This window comes from Anarrhichthys ocellatus, unplaced genomic scaffold, assembly GCF_004355925.1.
Source record: "Anarrhichthys ocellatus isolate YVR2014 unplaced genomic scaffold, GSC_Weel_1.0 scaffold140, whole genome shotgun sequence".
In the NCBI taxonomy this organism is placed as follows: Eukaryota; Metazoa; Chordata; class Actinopteri; order Perciformes; family Anarhichadidae; genus Anarrhichthys; species Anarrhichthys ocellatus.
Genome location: NW_022280170.1, coordinates 437,919 through 450,548, shown reverse-complemented (window position 1 = coordinate 450,548; position 12,630 = coordinate 437,919). Strand labels below are relative to the sequence as shown.

At 41.1% G+C, this 12,630-nt stretch overlaps 2 protein-coding genes across 7 annotated transcripts in view; one reads left to right on the top strand and one right to left on the bottom strand.

Annotated features, from left to right (window-relative positions):
- Positions 1 to 3,542, top strand: part of slc38a5b (solute carrier family 38 member 5b) — a 28,131-nt gene extending 24,589 nt beyond the window's left edge. For all 4 annotated transcript variants that reach the window (XM_031877546.1, XM_031877545.1, XM_031877542.1 and 1 more), the window contains 4 exons: positions 65 to 189; positions 1,679 to 1,823; positions 2,634 to 2,737; positions 2,851 to 3,542. In XM_031877546.1, coding sequence (XP_031733406.1) covers positions 65 to 189; positions 1,679 to 1,823; positions 2,634 to 2,737; positions 2,851 to 2,955 — 479 coding nt within the window. In that variant the 3' untranslated portion in view covers positions 2,956 to 3,542. The remainder of the gene's footprint in view (positions 1 to 64; positions 190 to 1,678; positions 1,824 to 2,633; positions 2,738 to 2,850) is intronic.
- Positions 3,543 to 5,266: 1,724 nt separating this feature from the next.
- The window catches only part of ccdc22 (CCC complex scaffolding subunit CCDC22), a 13,622-nt gene continuing 6,258 nt past the window's right edge, over positions 5,267 to 12,630 (bottom strand). For 2 of the 3 annotated variants that reach the window (XM_031877538.1, XM_031877540.1), the window contains 9 exons: positions 12,293 to 12,472; positions 11,613 to 11,732; positions 11,391 to 11,507; positions 11,201 to 11,302; positions 10,889 to 10,996; positions 7,762 to 7,857; positions 7,544 to 7,603; positions 7,374 to 7,448; positions 5,267 to 6,004 (listed from right to left, as the gene is read on the bottom strand). In XM_031877538.1, the coding sequence (XP_031733398.1) occupies positions 5,891 to 6,004; positions 7,374 to 7,448; positions 7,544 to 7,603; positions 7,762 to 7,857; positions 10,889 to 10,996; positions 11,201 to 11,302; positions 11,391 to 11,507; positions 11,613 to 11,732; positions 12,293 to 12,472 (972 nt within the window). In that variant the 3' untranslated portion in view covers positions 5,267 to 5,890. The remainder of the gene's footprint in view (positions 6,005 to 7,373; positions 7,449 to 7,543; positions 7,604 to 7,761; positions 7,858 to 10,888; positions 10,997 to 11,200; positions 11,303 to 11,390; positions 11,508 to 11,612; positions 11,733 to 12,292; positions 12,473 to 12,630) is intronic. The other variant, XM_031877539.1, reaches the window with a different exon arrangement.

The following is a 12,630-nucleotide window of genomic DNA, read 5'->3' as shown; positions in this document are numbered from 1 at the left end:
GTGTGTGTGTGTGTGTGTGTGTGTGTGTGTGTGTGTGTGTGTGTGTGAGTGTGTGTGTGTGCAGAGAACACTGAAGCAGAGCTCCTCCATACCTACAGTAAGGTGGACCCTCTGGACACTCTGATCCTGTGTGTTCGTCTCGCCGTCCTGGTGGCCGTCACTCTGACTGTACCCGTGGTCTTGTTTCCTGTAAGAACATGTCTGGCCTTCACACACACATCCAGCTGAAATTCTCTGACACTGACCAGGAAAGCCTGCGCCTTTTTGTTCTAAATTACATACAAAAGTAAAGTGGACAGGGTTCTGTGAACTCTCATTTCTCAAACATGCAAAGGCCAGTCTCTAAGGAAGGCCAGGCAAGAACATGTCAATCAGGAGATACTTCTTTAGAATTTAAGAATAATTTATTACACAAGCATAAAATTTGAATAGTGCAAAGTCTTTGACGATTGGACTCCATCCTGAAGTATGATAATAGAGGGGTAGTGATGCTGAGGTCAGATAAGGCAGAATCCCCCTGGAGTCCAGACACCAATGGTGGTGAAAATGATGATGAGGAGCGTGACTGTGATGCTGACTGGAGGTAACTGGGGTGGAGGAGGGTCACATCTACTTAGAGCTGAAATGACAACTGACAGCAGCAGAGAGGAGAACACTATTTAAAGTTTGACAGCAATGATGTGATTGGCTTAAGGAAACTGTGTGCAGAATCTGGTTGGTTACTTTAAATTGAACGCCCACAATCAGCTGATAGACTAATTACAAGGAGAGAGAGAGACAGAGATTATGAATGAAAAGGAGTGTAAAGAGAGTCTTCCTGACTGAACTTGCGCTTAAGCTTCATTTAGAGGAGGTGGACATAATAGTTCACATGGTTTATTCAGTATAATGTACATTTGCACAGCACACATTTAGGCAGCACAACAACATGGATGTATCCACTTCTATCTACCTTCTGTCGATGTTCCACATTAAAAGACTGTATATATAATAAGGAAGCCTCCCCGCTTAAGCTGCGGGGAGGCTTTTAATGTGAAACATCTGTGCAGGAAGCTTTACTAGATACTGCTCTCATTGTCACTGGGATAGTTTACTGGGACAATTAATGGAACTGAGCCATCTTTAATGTTAATAATTCCACCTGAGCATTTGGACTAGTTAATGAGGTCCATTGCTCAAAATCAAAATATGGCACGCATTAAAGTATAATATAAAAATGTTTGCAGTGACAAGATTTTGAGATTATTACGAGATCTTTTGTTGTAATTTGTTTGTTGTGATCTTTTGTCTTAATTACAACAAAAGATCTCATAATAATCTCATAAATCGTAATTATGAGATATGGAAGCCATAATTACAACATATGGCCTCCCTTTGTATTTATTTATTAGTTTGTTTGTTTATTTATTTATTAGTTTATTTGGGGAATGCTATGAACTTCTGTACTTTTCCAACATTTATAAATGCCTCAAATGGACTTGGATTGTACTGGTTGTACTATCAGCAAAATTTCTAACTTATCACATCCATATTTTAATTCTGATGAATCATCATGCGTGATATAAGATATTCCCTTGCTGCTCTGCTCTGATTTCTGACCTACAGTTCTTCTGGTGTTTGACACTCTGACTTGATAGCCGAGCAGCATTGTGCGTCCTAACGTCTGTGTTTCTGTCAGATCCGTCGTGCCCTCCTGCAGCTGCTGTTTCCAGGGAAGCCCTTCTACTGGCTCCGTCACATCGCCATCGCCATGTGTCTGCTCTTTGTTGTCAACCTGCTGGTCATCCTCGTTCCAAACATTCGGGACATCTTTGGCATTACTGGTGGGATATTAGACTTGGAAGCATTAAAAGAGCCTGAACAAAAAGGGGCATTTGTGAAAAGAGACATTTCTTGTCAAATTCATTTCTGATTTTTTAATAGTTTTCTCCCACTAAATAATTTTTCCAGAATATATATATTTTTTATATCGGCCATTTTGGAGTTCCATATCAATTGAGAGCAAGTATACATCAGCCTTATGTGCAGTATAGAGAGTTGGTGCAGACTGTGGAGGGTTCCGGATATGTTTTATTATTCAGTTGTTGGTTCTTGTCTGGCTTCTTGTGTGAAAAACTGTTGACTTTAAAATACTACTGTTGGTTTATAAAGCACCCTCATCTGCTGCTACTTTCTGAGTGAGGCTACATCACTTTTGCTGAATGGCAAATGTAGAGAAGAGTCATAAAGTCCAAGAAATGATTCAGTAAGATCAGTCACACAGGAATTACTATCTAAAGTCTGCAAACAGTAGCTAACATTAGCCTCCATAAGCTACTGGTCATACCTGACTGTAGCAGCAAATCCCCTGAGGGTATTAACTTGGCGAGGATGTGTTTTACTGCTGATGAGTTCAACTCTTCAGTTGTAAGCAGAGAATTGTGTTATTTCTTCTTTTTTTAAAAGTTATGTAGTATCACTGTAAAATAAAAGCTAAAAATGTTCTGTCAAACCAAGAAAAATGCATTACACAGTTGGCCTAAGCACTGGAGTTTCAGCAAAGTACAGATTCACTCGTATTACAGTCAACAGCTTCCTCTGAGATAAATTCTGTTTTACAATGAAATGATTTATTGTGCCTCCTCTGTGTCTAGGGGCAACCACTGCTCCCAGTCTGATCTTCATCCTTCCTGGACTGTTCTACATTCGCATCATCCCCACTGACCAGGAGCCCTTGAACTCAAGACCAAAGATTCAGGTAGGTGTGTGTCTCTCCCTGACTGGGAGGGGTGACCCAACAACAGAGTTATTGGACGTAAAACTAAGTGGGCCTGGTGATTCTACATTGTCATATCTTCTTTGGGTTTTCAGGCTGCGTGTTTCACAGCGCTGGGTTTCATATTCATGATCATGAGCATGACGTTCATCGGGCTTGACTGGATGAGTGGAGAAAAGCGAAATCTCGGCAGCCACTAAAGTGTACCCCAATACAGCAGCCCAGATTCAACCTACTGCTACAAGGCTCAAGGCTTTTGTTGGACTGTTTTTATTAATCATAAGGACAATCCGTTCCTCCAGAGTGATGAGAGGAGCCCAGTCTTGACCCACCCAGGTTGACATATACAGCGTCCCTCACAGGTGGTGTTCTTCTGTTCTACATGATGAGCTGACAAACATGTTAACTATGGAAGCCCTTCAATCATTCAAAGCTATCTGTCTTAACAGAGGCTAAATGTGGTGTAGAATAACAGAAATATTAAAAACATATCTTTAATTAAAAACTAAGTTCGATAGAGAACATTTATTTGTTATGTGCTTGATAAAAATACATGCGAGAGTATGAGGTTATTAAATAAATTCCCTTCAATTGATGTATTGTGCACTGTGAGTCTGCAGAACAGTATTTGGTAAATTGGTCAAATTTTTTATTTTGGTTTACATCAGCGAAAAGTCAGACATGACGTGTATACAACTGTGAACCAATTCGTTTTGTGATTCATTTGTGAATTTATTCTGGATAGCATATGTGGATATTGTTTAATAAAAATTCACAAAAGATTGAATATGTTTGTTTCGTACTGTATATAGCTTCAATATAAGTTTGTCTTATTATATTTTCTGAACTGTGTGGTGGTAATCACAAATCAATATTACAAATAAGCCATTGCATAGGATTTAAAAATATATAAAAAATACATTATGTTTCACATGCATAAAAAGGTAGTGGGAAACAAGTCCACGTCCCAACTCTGCTGGCTGTATCGGGGAACAACTGTTGCCATAAAGACTCTTTGAATATGAACTGGAGGTATGTTATCTCCTACTTTAGTGGCGGCTGCTAGCTCCAAGGTCAGAGTGTCCAATGGTTTGTCACTCTGTCGTGGCATCTTCAAAACACTTTCTCCTGTCTCCTTTTGAACCATTGGAGCAAGTGGAATTAAAAATGCTGTCCTTGCCCATAGTGCTTGCTTTAGCCTAGACTAAGCACATTGGTGAGATCCATGCACTTTCCGTGCATAATGCATGTATACAGTCTTAGGAATACTAAGGTCAGTATACAGCCTAACCCCACTTTTATCCAGAAGGTTTTTGCTCAGCGATATAACTGTCCACCTTTTACCCCCCGCCTTTCTCCTCCAAGGACCAGTTATTTGTGACTTGGTTATTTGTTATTTGTGACTTGGGCGAAGCCACACATGCAGTGTCCAAGCAGCGTATTTCCCACTGGATAGTAGGGGCTATTGCCCTGTATATCAAGGGTCTCCAGCCTCCCGCTGGCCTGCATAAGCACTCTACCAGAGGTTTAGCTAACTTTGGGGCTCTCTTTAAGGGGTAGTCTATTGTCTATTTAAGAGGTCTGTGTGGTGGCATGTTGGGCCTCGCTCTGCTAGATTTTATAGGTTGGATGTCCTGGCACAAACTCTGGTACATTCAGTCCCCAGTGTGGATTCTTCTCAGAGCATAGTGCCTCACGAGTGAAGGGGACAGTTGCCTTATTTACTGGCATATCTAGCAACCAGGAGTCAGTATTTTTCCCATAGTGAGACATGAAACAAATGCTATGAAAGAGAACTTAAGGCAATGGATACAGCCCCAGTTCTATTTAGCTATTGAAGTGAGGAAGAGGTGAACTTGTTTTGAATGAGAGCTGACACTATGTCAGCATAATATATAGGAGGGTCCCATCCCCTCCTGCTCAGGGGTGACCCGATAGCCTGAAAAAGGCATATGACACATTAAGTGGTTTTGATGGTCCTATCCATGTTGAATTATTGTCCTCGAGTGAGACAGTGAACCCCAAATTTTTCCCAATGACAAGGCCAGCACCTCGCATGGAACGCCTGCAGCCACAGAATACGACAAATTATAAAAGCTCTTTGTCCGCTAATGTCAGAAAGGTGCTAATCTATTTGTAATCCAAGCATTATCATTTACCAATTAGTTTATGCTTATGGGGAGGATTGACTGACAGACCATATGCCAATAGAACAGCGACATTCAACACTAAATCGGCATTTGACACTTAAAGCGTGGCATACTTCTTTTTGCCATCACTTTGTTCTAACTTGAGTTTTCAAACGTCAACAGCAGGTCCTGAACACAAACTCAGGGAGTACCTCCCAGCAGCACGACAAGGTAAAACACCAAATAGTCTTCAATCCATTACAACCTAAATATTTGCCTACATTGGTGTTAAAAGTGCAACGGCGCAATGAGGTGTAGATGATGTCAGTAACAGTAGGTGCACTCATGACCAGCATCTTCTTAAGGCTGACAAGCGCTGCTCTTCAAGTTTGTAAGGCATCTTTATTCAAGCTGGTACCATATACACAACAATACTTTGCTGATGGGGCTGGACTACATTCAAATGCCATTCACTCAACATACTCAGATCAAATATAATCATGACAATGAAGGAACTGCTAATGTATGAAAATGGTGGAATAATTCCCATATTAAAAATTCCTGAACAAAGATTTTAGTTTAATCAAGATATCTTATGAAAACATTTCATACATCGATATGAATGACTTTACATTAGAACAGAAAAGGTCTGACAGCACCCTCTGCTGTCCACTATTGTTTCCTTTAAGTACAGAGCAATCAGACCAGCGCATAGGCCCTCAGAGAGCACGTCCAGCCGGAGAAATCAGTTTGAAATGAAACACTAGTTGTCATCTTCATCCATTTATACAGATTGTGCATTAAAATGCCAGGTTAACTCCATGGTTCCAAAGTCAGCTTGCCTTTCTACAGAAAAGCAGGTCTCCAATGGCAACAGAGGGCGGTGTTTATGAACAACGGTCTCTTCAGTGTGAAAACTGGAGTGCTGTTTTCAGTCCCATAGGGATCCAGGTTTTCACCACAACTTTCACCTCAGCAGGCAGAGCGGAGTAAACCAGAGCTTCCTTCAGCCTTCTCTGACTTTGGCAGCGAGGGCTGAGTTCTCCTGTCGAATCGCCTTGTAGTCTTCCAAAATCCTCTCCAGGTTAGCCACAGTTTTACTACCATTTTCTGTCTCAATCTGTGGACAATTCAAGATGCCATTGAAAAATTCATTGTACAGTAAATCTCTGAACATGCTGCTGCATTTTTTTTTATTTTTTTTTTTAAAGAATCAATTTGGGGACAAACATCAATTCCATCTCTGTGTCCAGTTCAGTGATATTCAGGTTCAAGACATGTTTGGACTAGCTTACAACTAATACGGAAATCTTTGGAATTCTGGTGTACGGTGGTTAGGAAATAGAATTTGGAGAAGAAGGTAAAAGTTCACAGTTGAATGGCTGGTATCAAGTTCAGATCCTTAATCACATGTTAAAACTATGGGCACGTGAGACTATAAGTGACAGGAGTGAAATCAAAAGCTTTCAGATATCTGGAAATCAGAGATTCTTTTTGAAAACGAGTTGAAACCAGATTTCCCACAGTAATTGTGACATGTTGGTAGAGTTTATGGTGATGATATATTGAAGAGTTGAAAGACGTGTTGTGCTATATTTAGGCAACCTGACATGAGAAATGATACTACAATAGGACAGATGTCTTCTTTAGCCCTTGTGTCTCACTAGGTACATTAGTGGCTGTGTTAATCCATGGCATAAATGTTGGAAAGGGTGCAAGTTTTATTTGATGTAATGCATGAAAACCAATGTTGTTGCTAATCACTGACAAACCCAGAATGTATAAAAGAAAATCTATTTCCCCTAGAATTTAGTATATGGAAAATAATTAAATGTTAGTGGTTTTTTTTTTATAACAACACACATTGTGTAATTCATATTTTGTAGTTATAATCAGAACTGAAGTTGGTTAAAAGATTTAACGAGATGAGTGGAGAATAAAAATATAAAATGTTTTTGCAGTTTTTTTAACACATATCTTTATCCTCCAAGGACATCAGAGCAACTTATTTAAAGTGAGGAAAAAGGGTTTAGTTCCATTAGCAGCAACCAAGAAGGTAATGGCCCAAAAAGGACCCCCTCTGAGACAATGGCTGGACATTGTTGAAGAGGTATGTGATATGGAAAGACTCATGTGTTATATGACAAATGGACTGCTTATAAAACCCATCACTAAGACACTACTAAAACCTTAAGACTGAGATACTTCCAGTTGTAGCAGTATGCTTGTGTATGCTGGCACTTACTTTTGTGTTTCTACTGTAAGAACAAAAGTAATTTGTCTTTCTAGATGTGTTAAATACACATGCTATATGTCAACAAGATGGCCTTTGATGGGCTGCTCCCAGTCCTTATGCTAAACTAGGCTAACAACATCCTACAGCTCCGGTCACAAAGATGACACAAAGATGAAAGTGATAATGATCTTCTCATCTGACTGTGTAACCCAAAAAAGTGTTAGTGTACAGAGTGAGGAACTGGAAATCCTACCTGCTCCTCTAGATCTCGAATCTCTCTCAAGATTGTACCGGTGTCCTCGATGGTTTGGATCAACTGATTACAGTTCTATTAAAGAATGTAAGATGGAGAGATGACATGTAACACATTCTCTGATAGGAGCAACAGATAAGAAGAAGAGTCAGACAATCATGATGACATACTTCATGCAGGGCTGCCAGGTACTTGTAAGATTTGCGGACGGATTCATCTTTTTTGGCGTCCTTCAGATGACAAAAACATTAATGAATTAAAACATGAAAAATTTGTTCAACAAAGAACACATTCTTATATATTGAAAACAACAATTTCAAAAATCCTCAGGATTAAAGAGCACACATACACTTGAATGCAACAAGTACTGAAAAATAGATTCTGCTACCTTGAAGACCAGCTCATCAGTGACAGCAAAGGTTCTGTCCAGTTTCCCTGTCAGGTTGTTGATCTCTTTCTGGAGCTCCTTAGTGTCTGACAAAATCTGCAAGGAAAGTGAGCAAAGTAGTGATGGGGGGATGCAACAGCTGGTACACAGCACACACTCAAAGCTCAGACCCACCGATGCAGGAACCTCACTGACATGAATGGATTTCCCTTCAAAAGGTTGCCGTTTGCTGGCCACCGAACTGTTGTTTTTGTCATAAATACCTTCACACAGAACTAAAGCCAAAGTTTTTCAAAGTGAGGTTCATTTTCTGAGCTTTCGCACCGTGAATGAAGGCATCAACCAATCACGTTGTGATACATTTAAATCATACACTATAGAGTACACCAACAGGAAGGCTCCGTGGTCCAAACCAAGAAGACAAACTTTAATAGTCCTTTCAACCAGGGGCGTCGTTAGGCTGAAGCCCCCCTAAAATGTTCTTCAGCCCCCCCAAATAATTTGGCATTATTGGATTTAAAAAAAAAAAAATAAATAAAAAAATAAAAAAAATTTGGTGATGTCATTAAATTAAGCTATTGTTTCTCACATGGACAAGTTATTTATAACTCTAACATGCTACATACGTATGTGCGTGCGTTCTGGTTTATGTTTTCTCCCCCTTCAAATTACAATCCAATAGCCTATCATCATACTTAACGATATACAGTGCATCCGGAAAGTATTCACAGCGCTTCACTTTTTCCACATTTTGTTATGTTACAGCCTTATTCCAAAATGGATTAAATTCATTATTTTGCTCAACATTCTATACACAACAACCCATAATGACAAAGTGAAAACTGATTTTTGCAAATCTATTAAAAATAAAGAACGAAAACATAACATGTACATAAGTATTCACAGCCTTTGCCATGACTCAAAATTTATCTCAGGTGCATCCTGTTTCCACTGATCATCCTTGAGATGTTTCTACAACCTGATTGGAGTCCACTTGTGCTAAATTCAGTTGATTGGACATGATTTAGAAAGGCACACACCTGTCTATATAAAGGTACCACAGTTGACAGTGCATATCAGAGCATAAACCAAGCCATGAAGTCCAAGGAATTATCTGTAGACCTCCGAGACAGAATTGTATCGAGGCACAGATCTGGCGAAGGGTACAGAAAAATTTCTGCAGCATTGAAAGTCCCAATGAGCACAGTGGCCTCCATCATCCGGAAATGGAAGAAGTTTGGAACCACCAGGACTCTTCCTAGAGTTGGCCGCCCAGCCAGACTGAGTGATCGGGGGAGAAGGGCCTCAGTCAGGGAGGTGACCAGGAACCCGATGGTCACTCTGACGAGAGGAGAACCTTCCAGAAGGACAACCATCTCTGCAGCACTCCACAAATCAGGCCTGTTTGGTAGAGTGGCCAGACGGAAGCCACTCCTCAGTAAAAAGCACATGACAGCCCGCCTGGAGTTTGCAAAAAGGCACCTGAAGGACTCTCAGACCATGAGAAACAAAATTCTCAGGTCTGATGAAACAAAGATTGAACTCTTTGGCCTGAATGCCAAGCGTCATGTCTGGAGGAAACCAGGCACTGCTCATCACCTGGCCAATACCATCCCTACAGTGAAGCATGGTGGTGGCAGCATCATGCTGTGGGGATGTTTTTCAGCGGGAGGAACTGGGAGACTAGTCAGGATTGAGGGAAAGATGAATGCAGCAATGTACAGAGACATCCTCGATGAAAACATGCTCCAGAGCGCTCTGGACCTCAGACTGGGGCGACGGTTCATCTTCCAACAGGATAACGACCCGAAGCACACAGCCAAGATAACAAACGAGTGGCTTCGGGACAACTCTGTGAATGTCCTTGAGTGGCCCAGCCAGAGCCCTGACTTGAACCCGATTGAACATCTCTGGAGAGATCTGAAAATGGCTGTGCACTGACGCTCCCCATCCAACCTGATGGAACTTGAGAGGTTCTGCAAAGAAGAATGGGAGAAACTGCCCAGAAATAGGTGTGCCAAGAAGACTTGAGGCTGTAATTGCTGCCAAAGGTGCTTCAACAAAGTATTGAGCAAAGGCTGTGAATACTTATGTACATGTTATGTTTTCGTTCTTTATTTTTAATAGATTTGCAAAAATTTGCAAAAAACAGTTTTCACTTTGTCATTATGGGTTGTTGTGTATAGAATGTTGAGGAAAATAATGAATTTAATCCATTTTGGAATAAGGCTGTAACATAACAAAATGTGGAAAAAGTGAAGCGCTGTGAATACTTTCCGGATGCACTGTAAAGTTGACACTGTCAGGTCCATTCTCCATCCATTGTGTGCGGCCCCTTTAAGAATTAAGATTTGGGAGTGACGCGGATATGAAAGCTAGTTTATCCGTCTTTCCTTTACAAGCAGGAAAATTATTTCTCTCTTTATTTGAGAAAGGTTCATATTTGTGTTGTCAAATTTCACTATGACCCTGAAATTCTGTCTCTTGTGTTATCATGCAAGCAAAACTACAGAGCAAAATCACTCTTTCTGATTGAACCAATCTATGAACTGTCTGAAACAATGGATATCCACAGCCCCAAATGGGCCCCAAAAAAAAATAGCCGCGCGCTACGCACACAAACATGCCGCTGCCCTTGGGGCTAAGCACCCCCTTTATTTGAATCCTAGAACTGCCCCTGCTTTCAACCAAGGACAGACCAGATCCACTCCTTCCATTCTTACATACAAACTCAATAAAATAGCTTACAGTAGCTCAGGCTATACAACAGTTTACATCAGACAGACGCTGCTCTGGGTCAACAGGATCTATGTAGTTGGTCTTTCAAAACTAATTTTGGCATCGCTGCCAGTATGAATAATTTGATGGGAAATATTCTCGCAGAGTATTTTGTATTTCATGTTCTTTACCCGTCACTCTCCCGGTGTATAAAGGTCTTGATGTGCAGAGGATTTGGGATTTTTTCACTGACTGCATATAAATCAAAGTTGTCAGAAAACATGCGGCCTGACAGAACTCCACCTGTCTGCTTACAAACAGGATCTATTAAAACTAGCTGTGCATTTGCTTGCTTACTTTATTTAGTAGTTATTTCCAGTTATGTCTTGTAATTTGCTATAAAATATACCTTGGTAATTTCCTCCTTCTGCTTCTTGATGTTGCTGACAATCTCTAGGATCCTCTGAGTGTACGCTGACCGAGACGCATCTTGAGGAAGATTTTCTAACTCCGTTACCTACGTTGGAAAAGAACAGACACAATACAAACAGTCACACACACATTTAGCACATTCAGCATGGTGCCAGAACACAAGTGATAATGTAGCTTAATTAACGTTCAAACAAGCCTGTGTCAAAAAGCTGTAAAAAATACACCTGTGCTAAAAAGAAACTAAAGGTTCTTGGCTAGTTCTCAAAAGAATGTAAATTCAGTTCATAACCAGTTGTTTGTAGATTTCTTCCTTCTTCTTGGCCTCCTCTGTAGACACACGGATCTTGTCATGCAGAGACTTGATTTCAGACAGCTTTCTGGATGACTCCAGCTGAGGAAAACAGAGACAAATGATCAGAAACAAAAGTGTTTTAACTGGAGCAAATGAAGACACAAATCTGTTGAAAGGCCCCACTTACATCTTGGTTGCTGCAGATTTCTTTGAGTCTGCGGTGCTCGTCGATGAGTGGAGCGCGGTGCTTCTCCCACTGAGAGGCCAGGTTCACCACCCGCTTGGCACTGGCCTCCACCAGAGCCTGGAGGAAGAAACATACAGGTTTCCACTACATCTGTGTGGTCTGCTGGGTTTGATAACTGGTCTCCAGCCAGCAGTGTTCAGAGGTCTCACTCAGCCCTCTTACCTGAAGCTTCAGCAGGTTGTTGTCTGCGTCTGGCAGCAAGTCAATTGTTTTCTTCTTCACCTGCATCTTCTCCTCGTTTTCAGAGTTCCCCAGATCTCTCTGCTTCAGCTCATCCAACACCTGGACATATAACACACCACACATTTAAGACAATAATCCAATACATCAGCGCAAACTCCTTTCCCTTAAAGGGACAGTGCACCCCAAAATCTAAAATACATATTTCCCTCTTACCTGTAGTGTTATTAATCAATTTGTTTTGGTGTGAGTTCCTAGTGTTGGAGGTATCGACCGTATAGATGTCTGCCTTCTCTCCACTATAATGGAACTAGATGGCTTTCAACTTGTGGTGCTCAAAGCGCCAAAATTAACATTTGAGAAACTCAACAGCAATGTCTCTTTCCAGAAATCATGACTCAGTTACTCCAGATAATCCACAGACCTTGTTGGAAGCAGTTTCATGTAGGAACTAGTTTCTACATGAAACTGCTCGCCAAACGTTTCGACCAGTTTCTGACTGTGTTTGAGTGAATGCTCGGATTCACAGTTGGAAGCCAGAATCTGATCAAGATATAAAACAAATACCAGCATATTCAACATTTGCTGGTTTAGAAGAGCAAACAGCCGGGCCATTAGCTTACACATCATGTCAAGGCTACGTCATTCTCTGTGTGTGTTACCTGTGCATTAGTGACACTCATGTGCTTCATGTCTGCTGCTAGCTGTTCAACATCACTGCAGAGCTGCTGGAACTGCTGCTGGAGGGAAAGCTGCTCCTCCTGCTGACGGAGCTGGATGTCACTCTCTGACTGAGGGCCAGCAGTGATGGAGGGGCTGGTTACTGCTGCCGCCTGCTGCTGCTGGACGGACATTTCTTTTTAGAATCAACACTTGAAATGATGAAGGCACTTGCAAATGTCATGGTAGTACAAAATGTAAAGCATACTTTGTTGTTTCATTTTTACCTCTTTACACACACACACACACACACACACACACACACACACACACACACACA